The 22,133-nt window shown below is 36.6% G+C and overlaps 1 protein-coding gene across 5 annotated transcripts in view; it reads right to left on the reverse strand.

Moving 5' to 3' along the window:
* The window catches only part of WDR7 (WD repeat domain 7), a 353,598-nt gene that overhangs the window by 318,656 nt on the left and 12,809 nt on the right, over positions 1–22,133 (reverse strand). For 4 of the 5 annotated variants that reach the window (XM_049619906.1, XM_049619907.1, XM_049619910.1 and 1 more), the window contains exons 2-5: positions 19,985–20,064; positions 11,297–11,468; positions 4,488–4,594; positions 2,797–2,875 (exon numbers count right to left, since the gene is read on the reverse strand). In XM_049619906.1, the coding sequence (XP_049475863.1) occupies positions 2,797–2,875; positions 4,488–4,594; positions 11,297–11,455 (345 nt within the window). In that variant the 5' untranslated portion in view covers positions 11,456–11,468; positions 19,985–20,064. The remainder of the gene's footprint in view (positions 1–2,796; positions 2,876–4,487; positions 4,595–11,296; positions 11,469–19,984; positions 20,065–22,133) is intronic. The other variant, XM_049619908.1, reaches the window with a different exon arrangement.

The following is a 22,133-nucleotide window of genomic DNA, read 5'->3' on the forward strand; positions in this document are numbered from 1 at the left end:
CAAAAACGTTGAAAAACACCTCAATACAATCAGCTTTTACAAAGCAAAGCAAAAGGAATCTCTTCACAAAGCAAAGCAAAAATATGAATTTTAACTGAATGGTAATAGGTGGGTATAGACTTATAATTACTAGTTATGACCAAATAAAATGTATTAGATGATTGCTGTTCAAACATATTATAATCAGCAGCGAATTCCGATTAATCCAAGTGTTTTATTTCAAACTAGAGCATGAGACAATCACATAAACCATTGTCATAATGCACATTTATACTCTGTGGAAGAAAAATAGAAGAACCAACACAATCATGACCTACATGTTACTCATTCCAAGAATAACTCAAAAGGAAAAGATGGGTTTCCATCAACCAAAGAGCAGAGGAAGAATAACTATCAAAACAAGACCAACAACTTATCAAAGGACCTGTCTCCCCTTAGCTTCAAAAAAAAAAAAAAAAAAAAGTGACTCTTAGTGGAATGATTCTTGTAGAGAATTTCTAGAAGGTGAAATCTAATATCCAGACTATTACTTCCCAAATGATTGGATCTTATATGAATTACACGGGGGCAAGCTAGACTGAAAACAAAGGGCACTGCTATAACCACTCCACCATCCACCACTGGGGAAATAACTGAGAAACCTGGGTCCAGTCTGCTCCCACACTCATTAGTCCTATTCTCAGGTTCAACACTGCATGCGAAGGAATATGATCTTTCCTCAACTATGGGGTACCCTGTATAAGAAGAATTACAACTTCTTACACAAAAACACTGATCGTGGAGCACATTAACTAAGGACAAGGCAGCATCACTAAAACTCCAAGAGGGGGGTCTAATTAAATGCAAACAACCCCAGAGGGTATCCCTAGATCTTAGAAGGTTGATCCAAAAACACAACACACAATCTGGAGGTCTCAGGACTGCCAGTCACTCACATGTGATCATGTGACCACCGGTACTCCTGACCCATTAAAGGGGAGGGGTGTCAAGGAGGAAAAGAGGGGTGCAGAGAAGCAAACTTTGGCAGTATCCACCTAACATCAGCCGGGACAGACATGCGCACTGTAGTCACTGGAGAAGAGCTCTCTCCTGGGGGCGGGGATATTTTATTAGACTTGCCGGATGAAATGCTTCCCACCTTTTGCTTTCAAGTTATACTCCCAAATAATCTTCTGACCACTAAAATTTAGCTTCCTAGACACTTTCATACTAGCAAAGAAAGTATCCTGAATGGAGAAACAAGTTTTCCAAATATTATGTGATAATTTAATAAGTTGGCATTTCCTCATGGTTTCAGTACGCACCAATATTATCAAGGTTTATCATTTCTGCTTATATAAACAAACAACTTGCTCTGGACCTGAGAGGGTGAAGATCACACAGGGATCAATTGTCACACACTAGTGAATCAGCCAAAGAGCATCTTCTACTTAGAGATAGATAGCTGCCAATTTAAATACAGGGTCCAATATGGGATCTGATAAATAATAGGTACTAAAACTATGTTGAATAAAGATAATTTTTCCTAAAATGTAAACCAAAACTTTTTAAATCATGGAATTATACAATAATCAAAATATTGATATTCAATGAGCTCAAGACATTTACATATAATTTTTCAATAAATTATCTATAAAACCACTAACTGGTATATCATTTACTATCCCTTTTCTCTATATAAACCCTGATGATTCTTCATATCATAAAAAATAATATAGTCCCCTTAAAGAAAAAGTAAACATCCTAACAGCATTGAAGAAGCAAGTTTTAAAAGGTCTTCACCAGATCACGGTCAAAAAAAAGACCTTTATAAATACACAAACCGCCACCTCAGCCCTAAGTAGTTTTCTACGTATTTCACTGCTTCTCTAATCTTTGCTGGCACAAGTTTTCTTTCTCAACAAATGACGGTATTCACTTGTTTTAAAGGAGGCAGTATGATGTAACAGAAAGAACAGAAAGAGAAACCTGATTTCTGATCCTGGGCCAGGAATGACTCACTGTGAGACTAGGGCAAGTCATTCAATCACTCTGGGTCTCAGCTTCTTTACACGTAAGAGAGTATACTCCTACTTGATTTGGAATGATGTGGGGAGGACTAAATGAAACACCATAAGAGAAATTCCTATACGATATGTGCTCAGTTCTCCCTTCCCTCTCCTGCCCCACTGAGAACACAAATCACATTTTCTATAGACTTATGACTTTCCCAACATGCAGCAGGGTAAATGAGGCGTAAATTGAAGCACAAAGAACTTGACAATTATGAAAGAGTAAGAAAGAATACCAAGAATGTAAGTCAGAAACTATAAATTCCTACATAAATTCTTGTGTAAGGAAGGCATATGAAATCGTCATTTCTTCAACAGAGTAAAAACGTCAAAAAATGTTCCCAAGGGCCAATTGCACAAGCAATAAACAGGATATGATCTGTAAAGTGGGTCAATTTGTGTCAATCATGAATGGAGTTGTGAAGGCTTTAGCATGAAAGAATTTCATTATTTAGGGTCTAGAGCACTGAGCCAATTAGTGAAGGGGCTCTCACTGGGGGAACCAGGACGGCCAGAAAGGGCACAAGTGGCTTACCCTCCACCTTTTCCCATCAGTCACCTCTACTTACCCCTACCATACCATCTGATGAGGAATACTTTCACTACCCCAACTGTGGTCTTGTCCTATTCCTCATCTCCACCCATTTTTCACTTAAAAATATAGGCTCAATGTCTGAAAAACCATTTAATTGCACACCTGTAATAAGTTGTGTTGACTTGGACAATTATAGAAACAGATACTAACCTGTATGCCTGTATGTGTGCAGGCTAATTTTGTAAATTCAATACATCTGCCATCATTCACATCCCAAAGACACATCTCTCTATAAAACAAAATAATAGCTAAATTTAAATCTGATTTTTACAAGCACTGTCCAACTCTGTAGTATTTTAAAATAAATCTTCCACTAAAACTGATATATGCCAGAAAAAGTAACGTATAGTCATTATTGCTGTTCGTGAAAAATTCTGGTCCTCACTCACCATCCCAACCTCCCCTCCAACCTGACCACTCCCACCTAAATCCACATTCTTTCTGGGCACATGGTAGGGCTCCACTGCCTGGCTCCCTTTTGGTTGGGAAAGTCATGTGAGTAGTTCTGGCCACAACTGATGTGAGGGCCTCAAGATCTCTCTTTCTCATCTGCCTCCATTCCAGACAGTGGCTGCTTCTGACAATGGCTGCTCCTTCAACCTCAAAGTCACAATAATAACAAAGCAGAGCCCCAAATGACATATGAGGGTCAAGTGACAAAAATAAGAAACAAGCCTTTAATTTAAACCACTGGAACTTTCCATTGGTTATGAGCATAGCTAGAAAATTTAGCCCAGCACAAAACAAAAATTAAAGTCAACTGAATTCCAAACCTTTGCAAGTTAAATGTAATATTCCAATTTTGGTTCTGTATTTATTGCATAAGCTTTATCAAGTGCATACCAAAAAAAAAAAAAAAAAGGGGGCTCAAATTTCAAACTAAGGATACAACATTCAAAATTAGAAATATGTCATGATCTTTGAAATACAAAGAACAACATTAATAAAAAGCAATGGTGCTAATATTCTTAGGGCTTTCTTCAAGATGCCCTTTCTTAGATCTCACATGGTGTGAAACAATTTTTCAAAGGATGCTCAATCTTATTTAGAATATGCATGCTAGTGTGAATTACCCTTTAACTGTCCAAAAGGGATTATTTTTACCTAGAGCTGCCTCTATGCATGCTAGTGTGAATTACCCTTTAACTGTCCAAAAGGGATTATTTTTACCTAGAGCTGCCTCTTCTTGTTTCAAACAAGTTACATAAGGTTCTTTTCAAATTCATAAATTATGGGGAGTGAAGGGGAGGGAACAACTTCTTAAATAATTCTCTTCCAGGTCCCCAACTCTCTTCAATAACATATTATGTATATAATTTTCTAAGCACCAAAAAAGTTTTAAAAACGCCTGTGAACCCTACAACTACTATCTAATTGCCTCTCTCTCCAAAAACAAGTTATATTCTAAGACTCAGGAACATATATAATTACATAAGTATATTAACATATATGACATTATATGAACTTTGCATGATTTTATCTTCCAAATTTATTTTAGCCTACCCATCATTCAGGTTCTTTAAAACTCTCAAAGTTGTCTGCCAGCTCAGTAAAGATACCACGGAGATTAATGATCAGGCTTTAACTTTTAAGCTATTCCGAATTGCTCAAGAGCAAGGCAAAAACATAATCATAAATTATAATAAAAGTATTATAAAATCATTAATAAAGAAAATTCAGATTTATAAAACCATATTTTAAGTATTGTTAAGTTTAGACAACCTAAGAATTTATTTAAAAGATACTTCACCAGAAAAAAAAAAGCTTCCCTCCTCACTAACACACCGGTACTATTTGCAATAAAGACTTATGAAGAAAAAAGTGAATACAAAAATACTTACCCACTTTCAGACGCACTCACAATATACTGTTTGTCAGTAGAAGCACAAGCTTTAGACAAACAGGTGATTGAGGCCGTGTGACCAAACAACAGTGCTCGAGGATTAACCTAGAAATACACAAGTATGTTGATGCAAGTATCAAATTTTTAAAAATTAATCTTTTAGGAATCCTGTTAAATATTAAATATAAATATAAATATAAAATACAGACTTGATAAGAATTGCTCAGAACACCAAAACCTAAAAGCCACAAAACAGTGAATCCTACCTATTAAATGCTCAACAGTCACCCCGCCAGGTAGTTCTAAAGTCAAAACTGGAACGACCAGTAACCAGTAACACTGTTTGCCCAGCATCCTACAGAGAACGACAGAGCTAGGAGCCAAGCGGGCAGTCTTAAGCACTAAGTTATAGAGAACTGAAAAATCAGGTTAAGAATGTTGGTATATAAAATAAAGTAATTTAACCCCACTTATTTTTTAAGCAGTACGTTCACTGACCTGAAAACACATTTAGAGTCTCTAGATTGACACCATCAAAACTCAAAAAATAAGAGGACAGGCACCCTTCCAAATGCTGATAGCAACATTAACTATCAGCAACTAAGAACGACCTTCACAGACTAATGATTTAGTGACAACATAGTGCCTCAGAGGAAGGACGGCTTAATACCCACTATTCTAAACTAATCTGGCAATCAGCTCCCAAATTTATCTACTTTGTACCGAATGTTATGTTTACTTCAGGTAACTTCAGGGCCTTAGGTTATTTCAAAATATATTTTTTAATTAAATATTTAATACATACAAACATTGATAACATCTGCATATGCTATAAAGAACACATCCTAATTTATTAGTAAAGCTACACTGTTCAAAATCAAATATTCCACAGAAAGAGTACAGACATTGTTCTATAGTTCTGATATGTGGCAATGGAAGAGATTTTCCAAATAAAATTCATTTTAGTTATCTTTTGTATAATTATAATTAAGAGAAAATTTTAATCTGTTTTTTCTAGTTATACAATATGCATTTTTTCCCTCAGAGGCTAAATTTTTATTTTAATTATTTAAGAATCAATCATTGTTTATAGTTACGAAGGGCCTAGAACATTTTCCCATACATCAAAATTTTTCTCACACATCCAACCCCACCTGCATACAGAGATTCAGTAATCTTCCACTAAAAAATATGCTCTTGGTCAATTATTTAATTTCTCCCAAGAAAATCAACTTTACCAATAGCTTTATTTCAAATGTACATGGCTTTGCTGGAAGATTCCACTTTCAGCCAAAACAAGTAACTAGAATTGGACTTTACTCCCACCATAATCTAGAAAAATAAACAAAAATATTTGAATGAAGCATAAAAATCACATGATCATCTCAGTGGGGCAATAAAAGCTTTTGACAAAATTCAATATCCTTTCATAATTAAAGACTCTCAACAAATTGGGTATAGAAGGAATGTACCTGTTTTATAAAAGTTATATATGACAAGCTCACAGCTATCATACTCAACAGTGAAAAGCTAAAAGCTTTTTCCTTTAAAATCGGGAACAAAAATATTCACTCTTGCTACTGCTATTCAGCATAGTTACTCCAAAGCAGTTAGGCAAGAAAAAATAAATAAAAGGCATCCAAATCAGAGAGGAAAAAGCAAAACTTTTCCTGTTTGCTGATGATGTGATCCCACCTGTCCTAAAGATACCACTGAAAGACTGCTAGAACTAATCAACAAATCCAGTAAAGTTGCAAGATACAAAATAAACATACAAAAATCAGTTACATTTCTATACACTAACAACAAAACATCGAAAAGAGAAATTAAGAAAGTAATCACATTTACAACAGAATCAAAAAGAATAGAATAGTTGACCCTTAAACTAGAAATCTAAAAAATCTAGAAAAAGACTCTACCAGAACCAAAAAGGAATATAGTACAGTCACAGTACGCAAGTCAAAATACCAAAAAGCAATTGTATTTCTAAATAGTGACAATGAACATTTGTAAAATAAAACCAGAATACATGGCTCTGCCACCCACTGTCATATGAAAGCAAAAAACAAAACAAAACAAAAAAACAAAAAACAAAATGTGTAAATGAAACTATATTTTTTACTTCATAAGTACAAAGCGAAAAAATAGAAAAGTTTTAAGATAATATTTTCATAAATCAACATGTGTCTTTAATGAACAGAAACTTATTCATTAAAAAGACTTTTCTGGAGTTTAAAGAAAAAAAAAAAAAAGATGGCTTTAAGAAGTGGCTCTGAATGACTACCAAATGGCAAGCAGAGGAAGAGTAATCATCATACACAGATAATCATCCAAAAATACAGCTATGCCTAGTATCAATGCCAAATCACAACTATAAGGTCTTAACATCAAGAAACTACAAGAGAAAATAGGTATTCATATAATCAAAGGAAAAAAATACATGGTATATTTATACTTTTTCTTTACCTCACCATTTTCCATAAAAATTTAAGTTAAATCATAGTTATTAACATTTCATAATCAGTACAAAGAAATATCATAAAATAATCTGTTCAACAATTCATAAAGACCATCCATCCTCAAAGACTACACAGTTCAAAAGTGACAATTATTACGTTATCAGTGGCAAGGCAAGATAACTAGAAATAAAAGATGCGATGTGTCAGTTCTTTTTTTTTTTAATTTTTTTTTTAATGTTTGTTTATTTTTGAGAGAGAGAGTGCAAGCAGGCGAGGGGCAGAGAGAAAGGGAGACACAGAACCTGAAGAAGGGTCCAAGCTCCAAGCTGTCAGCACACACCCCAATGCAGGGCTTGAACCCATGAACTGTGAGATCATGACCTATGCCAAAGTTGGATGCTTAACGGACTGAGTCACCCAGGCACCCCTGTGATGTATCAATTCCTAAGAGTAAACAGTAAGATCCACATTCTAATCTGAGACCTTGAGGCTAGTTCATTCTGTAGTTAGCCATCATTCAATATTCCTTTATTTTTAAATCTCCTTGAACTTTTTTTTCTTTCTACTACCTAAGATACTATAATTACCATTCACTAAATAAAACCTTATTATGTGCAAGTACTGTGATAACTGTTTAATATGCATTCCTTCACAGAATCCTCAACCTTGTGTGGTACACCATATTTTAAATGTGGCAAGACTTTGGCTCAAAATGGTCAAGTAAACTGCCCAAAGTCACAGCGAGATACTAGAGCAGCCAAGGTTCAAGCCACGTTTGCCCAACTCCAAAGGCCAAGCTCTAACCATAACGTTTTACTTCTTTCTTCAACAACGAGGATGATACTATTCTCAGAAAAGATCCGTTTTCCTAACAGAATGGAAGCTTTAAGAAGACAGGAATCAGTCTCATAAATATCCTGTAACTTTTATAGGTAATGGAGCTTTACAAATATTGCTTATAAGAGACAGTATCTACATCAACAAGTTTCCTCTGATCACCATCTGATCTGATCAGCCATCTGTCTAGATACTCACTAGGTTGTCTAAACTGCTTCTACAATTTCCCTCGGACATTTTATTACCACCATGTTAGACCAGGCTGCACTTTTTCACAGATAAAAGGAGATCAAGAGGTGGATGGCACAAATTTAGCTACAGTTTTAAACCCTTTCCTAGAAAAAGAAGAGAAGACACCAAGACTTCAAGAAAAGACACTCTGTGCCTCCCCCAGCCATGTTACATTTCTTCTCATTGGCCCTTCATCAGCATAAATAGCTGCTACAGCACTCTCAACAATAGCCAAATTATGGAAAGAGCCTAAATGTCCATCAACTGATGAATGGATAAAGAAATTGTGGTTTATATACACAATGGAGTACTACGTGGCAATGAGAAAGAATGAAATATGGCCCTTTGTAGCATCGTGGATGGAACTGGAGAGTGTGATGCTAAGTGAAATAAGCCATACAGAGAAAGACAGATACCATATGGTTTCACTCTTAGGTGGATCCTGAGAAACTTAACAGAAACCCATGGGGGAGGGGAAGGGAAAAAAAAAAAAGAGGTTAGAGTGGGAGACAGCCAAAGCATAAGAGACTGTTAAAAACTGAGAACAAACTGAGGGTTGATGGGGGGTGGGAGGGAGGGAAGGGTGGGTGATGGGTATTGAGGAGGGCACCTTTTGGGATGAGCACTGGGTGTTGTATGGAAACCAATTTGACAATAAACTTCATATATTGGAAAAAAATAAATAAATAAAAAATAGCTGCTACAAAGTATGACACTAAAGATCGTCCACATATATCAAACACAATAACCAAGCCAATTTTTATTTAGCCTTCATTTTCCCTGGGTAAATAGTCCAATTCCCTTAATGTCTTTCAAAAGATACACTTCTCTCCTAGCCCTACCCCACCACGCCCATTTCTTACTCCCCCCAGTCACTTTTCTCCCTCTTACTTGAACTTAAATAAATATAACACTACAGTAAAATCTATGCAAAAAAAAAAAAAAATAGTGAAAGAATTGTTTCTAAGCTCTTATAAGTAAGTCTTATTGCTTGTAATCATTCCAGTAAAACGTGGTATGAGTTTTTTTCTGCTCACGACTTCACTGCTGATTCATATTTAGTTTACTACCAATCCTGAAGGTGTATCACATCCTGTAATTCTTCTCTCCAGCTACTTTCCAACATGTACACCCAAGCTTTACATGTCATCTAAGTGCACACGTCGTTTTTCCAGTTCCAGTGGTTCCGTGCCTGGGTGTGTACTGAAGAACAACAAAAAGGTGGCACCACACAAAAACGCACACACCGATGTTCACAGCAGCATTATTCAGTATGGCCCAAAGCGCCAACAACCCAAATGTCCGTCAACTGGTAAGTTAAATTTAGTACACCCATACAATCGAATATTATTTGACCACTTAAAAATGTGAAATATAGGGGTGCCTGGGTGGCTCAGTCAGTTGAGCGTCCAGTTTCGGCTCAGGCCATGATCTCACGGTTCGCAAGTTCGAGCCCCACATTAGGCTCTGTGCTGACAGCTCAGAGCCTGGAACCTGCTTCAGATTGTGTGTGTGTGTGTGTGTGTGTGTGTGTGTGTGTGTGTGTCTGTCTCTCTCTCTCTCTCTGCCCCGCCCCTGCTTGCACTCTCTCTCTCTCTCTCAAAAACAAATAATCAGTAAAAAATAAATAAATAAAAACAATAATAAATTTAAAAAATAAATAAAATAGGGGCACCTGGGTGGCTCAGTCAGTTGTGCATCTGACTTTGGCTCAGGTAATGATATCATAGTTCATGGGTTCGAGCCCCACGTCAGGCTCTGTGCTGACAGCTTGGAGCCTGGAGCCTGCTTCAGATTCTGTGTCTTCCTCTCTCTCTGCCCCTCCCCTGCTTGCCCTCTGTGTCTCTCTCTCTCAAAATAAATACTTATTAAAAACTTCTTTAAAAAAATAAAATAAAATAAAATAAAAAAGTAAAATAAAAATATGAAGTATTGATACATGTTACAACACAGTAAACTCTGAGATTATGTATGCTAAGTAAAAAAAGCCAGTCACACCCCCACAAAAAAACACATATTATTCCAAGTATATGAAATGTCCAGAATAGCGAAACCCACAGAAGAGTTACATATGGGACATGGGACCATTTATCATATCAAATTAATGTCCTTATGTATATTGCACATTGTAAAACGAGACAGAAAAACAGATCAGTGGTTGCCTTGGGAGGAAATGGGGGTATTAAGAATGACAGCTAAAGAATACAGGGTGTGTTTCTGAGGTAATGCAAATGTTATAAAATTGACTGTGGTAATGTACACTTTATTTTTTAATTTATTTAAACTAAAAAACAAAAACAAGAAAAGTTCACCCACTTCTCCCACCCCCACCCCCGGCAACCACCAATCCGTTCACTATGAGCTTCATTTTTTAAAATATATGTATTTTTCAGATTCAACATATAAGGGAGATCATAGAGTTATTTGTCTTTCTCTGTCTGACTTATTTCACTTGGCATGATGCCCTTTGAGGTCCATCCATGTCATTCCAAATGGCAAGATTTCATTCTTTTTCATGCCTGAATAATACTGCATTGTGTATATGTATGTAACGCAACTTCTTTAAGAGAGTAAACTGTGTGATTTTTATCTCAATAAGGCTATTACAAAAAAAAAAAAAAAAAAAAAAACCTCAACTTGTTTGCCCTATATCCCATGCCACCTACCACCCCATTTTCTCTGTTACCCTTGACAGAAAAAAATCCCTGGGGAAAACTATCAGAGAGGGAGATGAAAAATATGAGGAAAAAAGGAGAATAAACCCTGAGGTGTTATCCCAGAATTGGAGGTATCAGTGTGAACTCTGCATGCGTATCCCCAACTCCTACTTCCCTGGCCTGTCCACCGAGAAGGCCTCGAACCACAGCACACTGAGCGCTCCATAGTAAGAAAGAATGATAATACGTAATAAATACAATCAAACTTATGCTTTATAAAAAGTTTTGCTCTCTTCGAGACATTCACCTTAGAAGGTATAAATGTTCAAAATCGGTTTTTAATACCTTTCTGGAAACTTCCTTCAGTATGAATAAAAATCTTTTGATAAATCTTATGTGTAACCTATTAACCCACTTAGGGTAGACACAACTGAAAATAGCCAAAGGCAGCAGAAACCAACTCTGATGAATAATACAAATTAACAATCTACATAATAATAATTTTAGTCACAACACATTTCACAGAAAACATGTTATGAGGCCAAATATTATTCTGGGACTGTTGTTTTCGATTAAGAAGCTCCTTGATTCTAAAAAATACAATATCCATTTCAAATACTCACTTCCAATTCTACTGAGAGATCCCAGAGACATATCTGTCCATCATGGCATCCAGTTACAATCGTGGTCCCGTCGTCTGTTAAAAGTACTGCTGAGATGCAATGTGTTGGTGCTTTGCGACCCCAAAGAACAATGGGTAGGACAAGGCTGTTTCCTGCCATTGTGTTTTCAAACCTAGAAACGTCATAAGAATAATGTCAACTATTATATTATTTCCTTCTAAAACGTATACATTTGTATTATGAAGCCAACTTGAACTTCCTGAGTGCCAAGATTCTCCCAAGCATCATATATATGACACACATAAAGGACAATACATAAAATTCCATTATATATATAAAATATAATTAAAATCTCAATTCTCACAATAAATCATGCAGCAAGTACTATTATCACTTCTCTTTCACAGATACAGACAGTGAGTCACCAAGAGTCACAAGACGAAAAGCGAAATAATGGAGCCCAAATCAAAATCCATGAAGCCTGACTTCAGATGCTGTCATCTTATTCATTCTGCTATGCTACCAATGACAAGTGAGGTCTGTAAATCTTGTCAGGTCTCCAAACCAGTAATAAATAGCGATGTTCAAGAAAAAGGTTGTTTCACTGTGTGCTAAACATTAAAAAAGGTATGTTCAGGGGTGCCCGGGTGGCTCAGTCGGTTAAGAGTCCGACTTCAATCCAAGTCATGGTCTCGTGGTTCGTGAGTTCAAGCCCCGCATCCGGCTCTGTGCAGACAGCTTGGAGCCTGGTGGCTGCTTCGGATTCTGTGTCTCCCTCTGTCTCTCCCCCACCCCACAAAATAAACATTTATATATATATATATACACACACACACACACACACAAAGAGTATGTTCAAAGGAAAACGCATTCAACTGTATTTATTATGTCTCAAGATCATGAATGTCTTTTATTGTAACTTCCAACGAGGGAAAAAGGATTTCTCTTTAAACTCATTTCTGCATAATAAAAATTTAGTTCTGGTAAAGGGGTTTAAATTTGATGGACATTTAGGCTCTTTCCATAATTTGGCTATTGTTGAGAGTGCCGCTATAAACATTGGGGTACAGGTGCCCCTATGCATCAGTACTCCTGTATCCCTTGGATAAATTCCTAGCAGTGCTATTGCTGGGTCATAGGGTAGGTCTATTTTTAATTTTCTGAGGAACCTCCACACTGCTTTCCAGAGCGGCTGCACCAATTTGCATTCCCACCAACAGTGCAAGAGGGTTCCTGTTTCTCCACATCCTCTCCAGCATCTATAGTCTCCTGATTTCTTCATTTTGGCCACTCTGACTGGCGTGAGGTGGTATCTGAGTGTGGTTTTGATTTGTATTTCTAAAGGGGTTTAAATTTGAGATGAATACTCAATTAAGTAGTGTACGTGGGAGTATACCTTTGGCAGGACAGCACACATACAGGGAATTATTCCTTCACATGACAAAATCAAGATCTAGTTGGTGAAACAACTAGATTTAAGTGTTATAAACTTGTGTGGCTAAAAACTTAAATACTAGTTCAGAGAAGTTAAAAAGAAATGAAGGATGGACTAATCAAAGAGGGCTCCACAGAAGACAGAAGACTCCACCAGATCTTATGAGACACTAGTGGGTCACCTACACAACTGACAAACGGTCAATCAGAAATGGCCACTGTAGTGATTTTTTCTGCCCCCAATTTTTAAGTGACAACTGATATGTGTGTAACTATAGACTCTTTAGAATGCTAAGATTGTGCTGTCTATGCTGACAGCTCAGAGCCTGGAGCCTGCTTCGGATTCTGTGTCTCCCTTGCTCCCTGCCCCTCCCCCACTCACACTCTGTCTCTCTACCTCTCTCAAAAATAAACATTAAAAATTAAAAAAAAAAATACATGACTCTCAGTTTGTGCACCCCCCCCCCAAAAACTTCATCTTTTGTTACAAGTAAAAGGTATGCATTTAAGAAAAAAATTCCAAGTTCACTTCCTATTAATAAAACCTTATACATATCATTTTCACCATTTCATAGGCTACCATGACATAATTATTTCCATATCTGTTTTTTTAATTTCCGTATTTCTATTTGATATTATAAAATGAAACAAAGCACTGAACCAATTTTAATAAATTTGGTACAGCATGTTCCTGGCTGAAAAACATACCCAACAATGACTTTTTCAAAAAGGGAATCTGGAAGGAATTCATTTCTCCATGGTGACAACATTCAGTATTAAATTATATCACCCAAAGATTTCTCTCAGTTAAATAAGCTCACAGCATCGAATGCAATATGTGAAATCTGAAGAGAACATCATTTCTCTAGACATTTGAGGACTTATATCCAATGCATACTGCTTTGCTTAAAGAAAATGCAAACACAGAGACTAAGGACTAAGGAACATGTATGCTATGGGGAGATGTGCCTGCTCTGATGCAACAGAACAGGAAAGAACATTCTGGTATTCAGGTGACAAGGCACTCAAGGAAACCTAGAAGAGCAATGCAATTTCAAAGCCCTTAAAACAAGTGAAAATAATCATCCATAACATGATAAAGGTATATATTTTAGAAAACACATCAATCTCTACCTCAGCTTCTCCAGAAATTATTAAAATAATTACAAAAATCCCCCACATTCTCACAGAAATCAAGAACTGACAGTCGGCCAGAATCTGAGAGGAATTCTCATTAAGGGCAAGGAAGGATTTTCATAAAGAACCGGATCAGTTTCCTACAGTTGCCATGACCACAAACTGAGTAGCTTGAACAACAGAATTTATTGTCTCATCGTTCTTGAAGCTAAAAGTCTGAAATCAGATATAGGCAGGGTTGACTGTCAAGAGAAGGATCTGTTCGAGGTCCCTCTCCTTGGCTTGCAGAAGGCCATCGTCACGCTCTTACGGCATTCTCCCTGTGTGTATGTCCAAATACCTTTCTAATTAGGACAGGAGTCATATTCGTTTAGGGCCTACCCCAATGACCTCCTTTTAAGTTCATTACCTCCATAAAAACCCTATGTCCAAATGAAGTCAAATTCTGAGGTTTTGGAAGTGAGAATTTCAACATCTGAATTTCAGGGGAACACAACTCAACCCATAACCGGGATATGTTCTTTTAAAAGAATTTTACAATACTAAAATTAATCAATCAAAAAGCAATTCTCTCTCCGTCTCAGGAAATAATGGTAAAGAACTTCACTATGGGCATCTGGGTGGCTTGGTCGGTTAAGGGTTGACTTCAGCTCAGGTCATACCCTAACGGTCCATGGGTTCAAGCCCCATGTCAGGCTCCACACTGTCAGTACAGACCTGCCCCTCCCCCACTCATGCTTTCTCTCTCTCTCAAAATAAATAAGTAAACCTAAAAAAGAAAAAAGAAAAACTTAACTACTTCTTTTCCAGGGGATATTACATCAGCAAGTTAACTGCTCATTTGAGGAATAATGTAAGAAGTTCTGTCTGACCAAGGTAAAGAGTTACCATCTTATGTCTTATGTTGGGGGCGGTGGAAGGAGGTGGGATGCAGCAGGAACCGGATTCCAAAATTCTCTGCTGTGTTTTCAAAAAAATTACACTAACCTGTCCCGACCCATAGGTATATACACCCTGTCAAAGGTCCTTAAATTATGCCCAATGCTATTTCTTGGCTGGTACACTAAAAGATCTAAATAGAAAGTATCTGTTAAGTGAAATATTTAAAAGGTAAATAATCATAAAGAAGACCTGAAATGAAACATGAACCTGCAATGGATATCACAATCAGTAGCTGCAATTGATTCGTCCTTGCTGCTGGGACTAGGGCGGTTCTGAATAAACAGAGACAACTTCTAAATAAATAATAATTAATCAAAAGGACCTGGTGACCAATTGGAAGATGGTATTGAAAAAAACAGAATACAGGGGCACGTGGGTGGCTCAGTTGGTTGAGTGTCTGACTCTTGATTTTGGTTCAGGTCATAATCCCAGGGTCATAACATTGTGCCTTCCGTAGGGCTCTGCACCGAGAATGGAGCCTGCTTGAGATTCTCTTTCTCTGCCCCTCTCCCCCACTCTCTTGCTCGCGCTCCCTCACTCGCTCTCTCTCTCTCTCCCTAAAATAAAATCAAGAAAAGAACAATACAATATCAGAACATGTCTGGGGCAGTGGGTGCGGGGAGAGGGGTGAGGGTGAGAGGACGAGGAGAAGAGACAAAGTCTTATTTAGGACTCATGTGGAGAAGTGGATTTGTGCTCCTGACTTTCAGAACACTCTTAATGTTAAAACCTCCTAAGCACAAGGGTATTAAATCGGAGTTGGGGGCAGACTGTGGAGAAGTGGGTTTGGGGGAATGTTCAAAAGCTGGAGGCAGAGAAGACTGTCAGGGACATCTCAACACTGGCTCTGTGATCTCACCCTAGACGTGGAGACATCCTCACTGATGCTGCATTAATTCAAAAATTGGAGAGCTCAGGCTTCACAGAATTTCTCGAACTCTAGACTGGACTTTTTGTTACATAGGATAAATTAACTTCCACGTGTTTAAGGCCACATTTTTCAAGTTTTGTTACACATAAATGTACAATTTTCCTCACTGCACACTCAGATACACTACACCCCCAGAGTTTGTAAGGATAACATCCATGGCATACATTATGTGGTAAGAAGAATGACAAACAATTGCATAAAGGAAAAATCTTAAGGCCCCTACAAAGTGCGGGGGGGAGGAGGGTTTGTTGGGGGCGAGAAGGGGACAGGGAGACAAATACAACCATCATCCTGTGGCCAGGCCCCTTCATACACTAGAAGATAATTAAAATTCATCATCAGTTGACCAACACGTGAAAGATGAACTTGGATGGTTTAGGTAGGTCACTGTAAAATGTATATATGTTTCGATTTCATATAAGTCCAATATGTAAAAGCTAATCCTGCTTAATTTCTAAGAGAATTCAAGAAATCTTCACACCAAAAGAACACATAAATATTTCCTTTCAGCACTGAAATTTGCTAGTTCTTACTTTCAAGATTCCTTTGGATATTCCTTTGGGTCCTCTTAACTTCCACACAAATTTAAAAATCAGCTTGTAAATGTCTGCAGAAAAGCCTGGTGAGATTATGACTAGAGCTGCATCAAATTCATGTATCAATTTGGGGAGCACTGACTCCTCTAGTTGCAACGAAATACTACTAATGCAAAGCTGTATTCTAAAAGCAATCTTACTTCTTAAAGGGATATATTGTCAAAGTAGCACATGTGGCTTTTTAATGAGATTCCATCACTCTTATTTTTCAATATAAATTAGATCCAATTAATTTGGACCTTGTTGGTCCAACAAGGTTAACCAGACAAAATTAATTCTTAACAAAAGAGAAAATCAAATAGAAATCAAATAATTTGTGTGTCTCTCTCCCAAAAGGTTCTGAATTCTTCCTATCACTTTTCTGAGAGAATAACACTTTTCTTCTAGAAAACAAAAAGTTTCATAAAGATCAAACTGATGGTTACCAGAGGGGAGGAGGGGAGGGAGGTGAGTTAAACAGGTGACAGGGATTAAGGAGTGCACTTGTGATGAGCACCAGGCGTTATATGTAAGTGTTGAATCACCATATTATACACCTGAAAATAATATTACACACTATGCTAACCGGAATTTAAACAAAAATTTAAAAAATTAATAAATTACATGGAAGAACAAAAAAAGGTCTATTTTCTCCTTAAAAATACTAATATATCTACTCACCTATGAGAAGACAAAAACACTGTAAGCTATGTGTAATATATATATATATATATATATATATATATATATATATATAAAATTAAATGCCATACATGCTAAGCTGGACATGTACCTAATAATGTATGAATACACTTTTAATTTAATTTTGAAAAACAACAAGTATTCTTACTTTTTTAGGGTATAGTAACATACTCTCCACTGGAACAAATTATTGTTGAATCATAGGTAATTTTTCCTGAGAGCTTACAATTTCCATTAGCATACACAACAAACACATTCTATTTATGACAACTTGAGAGACTACAAGATCTTAACTTGAATTTTTTTTTAATGTTTATTCATTTTGAGAGAGAGAGAGAGAGAGAAGGGGGGAGGCAAAGAGAGGAGAGAAAGAGAATCCTTAGCAGGCTCCCTGCCCTCCACGCAGAACCTGACACAGGACTCGATCCCACAAACTGTGACATCATGACCTGAGCCGAAATGAAGAGTCAGATGCTTAACCAACTGAGCCACCCAGGGGCAACTCCCCTAACTTGAATTTCTGAATCAAAGAAAAGACATATTCAATTCCTTAAAACCTAGAAATCTGGCTATGGTGTAATAATTAAGCAACAAGAATTTCTTGAACATCTACTGATCTAGCAGATGCTTTCAATAATTAAGTCACTGGTATTTATTTAATAACCTGGGCCATTTTAGAGACTAATTCATTTACCCTAAACTAAGACAGACAGTCTTTGCCTTCCATGGTACTTGTCACTTACAACCAAACCGATGGATGTCCTGTGAATTACCTAAACTTTCACATAATCCTCAATCATTACACCATAGACCTCTGGGCTTTCAACATTTTTTTTTTTTTTCTCTCATGCTTTTTGGTGTAATAAAGTCTTCTAGATCTACTTGACCCTATACTGTGTGAGTATATAACTTCAATGAAAGAAAAGAAGAAGAAAGAAAGCGAACCAAGGAACAGGATGAGGAATCTTCAGTTCATTATATGAGCAAACTGTGTGAACATTCTTAATACAAATAAACATATACAATAGCCAACTTGACAATAAATTATATTTAAAAAAAGAAATATATATAAGAAAAAATGATAATCTCGTTCCATCAAAAATATAAATGCTTCAAAACATTTTTTCTACTATCTTAAAAATCTAATAAAAGTGAAACTTTAGAAAAGCCGCTAAAAGCACTAATGAAATAATGTGAAATAAAGGATAACAAGGTTTATATCACAGACAAGTATTTCTAAGAAGGATTAACTGAGACTACCACTTGGTAACAAGTGGTAACCTAGTTCTAAACAACTGATTAAAACAAAAAATGGGCAAATCAGCCACGACCTAGCCATGTAATTAGGTAGGACACAGGAATCTAAGTTTGAATTTCTTTAAAATGAGTAACAGACTGGGAATGCAAGCTGGTGCAGCTACTCTGGAAAACATTATGGAGGTTCCTCAAAAAAACTAAAAATAGAATTACCCTACAACCCAACAATTGCACTACTAGGCATTTATCCAGGGGATACAGGTGTGCTGTTTCGAAGGGACACATGCACCCCCGTGTTTATAGCAGCACTATCAACAATAGCCAAAGTATGGAAAGAGCCCAAATGTCCATCAATGGATAAAGAAGATGTGGTATATATATACAATGGAGTATTACTCGGCAATCAAAAAGAATGAAATCTTGTCATTTGCGACTACGTGGATGGAACTGGAAGGTATTATGCTAAGTGAAATTAGTCAGTCAGAGAAAGACAAATATCATATGACTTCACTCATATGAGGACTTTAAGAGACAAAACAGATAAACATAAGGGAAGGGAAACAAAAATAATATAAAAACAGGGAGGGGGACAAAACAGAAGAGACTCATAAATATGGAGAACAAACTGAGGGTTGTTGGAGGGCTTGTGGGAGGGAGGATGGGCTAAATGGGTAAGGGGAATTAAGGAATCTACTCCTGAAATCATTGTTGCACTATATGCTAACTAATTTGGATGTAAATTTAAAAAAATTAAAATTAAAAATAAAATATATATGTATATGTAAAAAAAATAAAATAAAATAAAATGAGTAACGGACAAGCCAAGACACTCTAAATTGGCACCGCACATGACTTAAGAGCAATAAAAGGCAATATAAATCAAGAGTATGCAGTTTTTCAACCATCATCACTCAACCACTCTATTGATTAGCTAATAATCCAGTCTTTGTTTGCAACATTATCATCTATTGTCTGAAGGGAATTAAATACATTCCAAAAAAGCTTTATATTAAATAGGAATGAAACAAGTCCTAGAACAGGATTGAGATTTTAAAATTCATATTTTCATGGAAAAGGCCCAAAACAAAAGTGACTGAACAAATTATTAATCTGACATAGTATTAACTTTAATAGAAATTCTGAATAAAATTATCCAACTCTCCAAAATATTGTGTACAGCATATTCATATTTTGTCACTAATATATCAAGGGAAAATGCTGGCTTTCAAATCACAAACAGGTATGTTCTAAGACTAGATACTTCTAGAAAAAGAAGAATATTAGGAACATTCCATTTTCATTCATGTTTATATCAAAATCAGTGTTAAAATTACATTTAGAGATTGTACATCAAATAAAAATTTTACAGTGATAACGTTTTACAGCCAAATATCAGAAGTTCCAGAGTCTACACCTCATTCTACCACTAAACATGTAGTCTTTGGTCATATCATTTCTGAGGTTTGGTTTTCTCCCCAACAGTTATTTATAAAATTAATTTTGCATCACTTTGAAGTCAAAAACCTCAAATCGTAAAGAGCAAGGATCTTAGAGGTAAAAATTAAGTCATCTCTTTTGGTTACTTTAATTTCATGTATTTGTCTATTTCACTGAATTTCCCCTATTTCTTAGTTCTGTATAGAAATACAATTGTACTTCAGTCAACAAGAAGAACAAAAATAATCATAATTGAAAGAACTCTGAACTCACAATTAGAAGAACTGTATTCAAATCCTGGCTCTTTTATGGAATCTTGAAAAAGTTACCCCTCTGGGTCTCAGCTTCCCCATCTGTAAAAGATGGACAATAATACCGTCTTTTAGGAAAGCCACCCTAATGATTAAGAGAAAAAAATGCACATAACGCAACTAGTGAAATGCCTAGCACATGGCAGATGCTCAGTAAATACTAATTTTTAAAAAACACAGATTTTCCTACTTCTTCACATTCTTATTATTTTTTTAAATATTTTTATTTTATTTTTAAGAGAATGCAAGTGGGGAGGGGCAGAGAGAGAAGGACAGAGGATCTGAAGCAGGCTCTGTGCTGACAGCAGTAAGCCTGATGTGGGGCTCAAACTCACAAATTGTGAGGTCATGACCCGAGCTGAAGTCGTAAGCTCAACCCAGGTGCCCCGACTTTTTCACATTCTGCCTCCACATCTACTGGTTTCTTCCAGCAGTGCCATTTCATACTTAATAAAGTTGGATTTTTAATAAGGTTATGATCTTTCAATGACTTCCTGCTATAACGTAAAAGTACCACTGTATAGGTTTGTCAGACACAATTCTATTATCCGCAAATATGACAATTTGGTTCTGCATGACTTCATTGGCAGTAATACTACAACCTCCTATGTGATATAAAACAGCTTTTAAATTAAATTCTGTCTCATAATAATAATAATTAGTATATATTTCAGAGAAGCATTTCCCAAGTTTTAATTTTGTGCCTGTATCACAGCATTACAACAGTTGATAATATAGACACAATTCAACTATCCAGTAGGGCATGTACATGAGCAAGCAAACAATTACCATAGAGCGTGATACAGGAGAAATCTCGAGACCCATGGAGACACAAAAGATGGATATCCTAACCTACACTTTAATGGGTCCAGGAAGGATTTCTGGAGAAATAATGGTGAGAATGAACCCAGGAAGAGGCTGGGGGAATTGCATGTTCTAAAACCCATAGATAGAAAGCTCAATTCTTTCTTGGCAGTGAAAATAGGAGAGGTGGCATTCAGAACACAAAGGCCAAATGATGACACAAGAAACAACAGGTCAATATGCACCAAATGATAAAGGAGCTGATAAGCCATCTGAAGGAGTGTAGAGTTTTACCTGACAGCAACAGGAAACAGGTCAAGAGTCTGACCTCCGAATTTGCTTTTCAGAAAGATCACTCTAGCTGCAATACAATGAATAGGGATAACACTGTGGGTTTGAAGACAGTGGGGCCGCTGCAGTACTGCTGGTAAGAAATGATGGTACTGACATTTATCACAATCTCTCATTACTTATTTCCGGGCTTTTTTGTTTAACCAACAAACGTCTTCTACTCTCCGCTACTCCTCTTTATGCTCGTGTTCCCTAAGATCAGAACCGCGTGTGTGTATTCACCACATAATGCTTAGCATGGTTTCTGCCACATAGGCTGTCTCCGATGAATATATGATGAAGGACAGTAATAGTGAGAATGGCAATAACAAGAGGAATATGAGAGCTGTTTTGAAGACACAACAGATAGGACTTGGTGCTCACACCAAGTTGATAGCGACGAGCATGAGCTATGAAATAGGCTTCACAGAAAGGTACTACAAGGACAAGAGAAAAGAAAAAGCATTTTGAAATATTAAAAGCCTTCTACGTAAAGGATAAGCACTATTATTACACTACAGATGCCCAGCGAAGTCATTAACAAATTCAGATTCTAATATATGGGACAAATGAGTCTACACTTAACCAAAATAGATTTTGAGAAGGGAGAAGACACTACCAGGTTTCACATTAGTCTTGGGCAGGATCAGACTAATGAGACTTAGTGGTCCCGTTAAGTAGACAGAGAAGCGACACGCTAAAACTCTGTGACATAGTATAAAGTTTGGATTAATGCAGTGAAAAAACTAGAGAGGGAAAACAAATATGATGCTATGACAATCAGGCTGGGTGTGCACAAAGAAGAAGCTTAGCTAAAATTATGAGTTTTGAAAGAAAAAGAAAATACAAGACGATACAGAAGAACAATAAATCATGGGGTTTGATGCAATTTGTAAGACTAGAGGCAAGAAAAAGACCTATTTTCTAGGCAGAGTGATGAGGAAAGAGGGAGGAAGCAAGCATGACAGGAGGGAGGA

Source organism: Panthera uncia (genome assembly GCF_023721935.1).
Source record: "Panthera uncia isolate 11264 chromosome D3 unlocalized genomic scaffold, Puncia_PCG_1.0 HiC_scaffold_8, whole genome shotgun sequence".
Taxonomy (NCBI): Eukaryota; Metazoa; Chordata; class Mammalia; order Carnivora; family Felidae; genus Panthera; species Panthera uncia.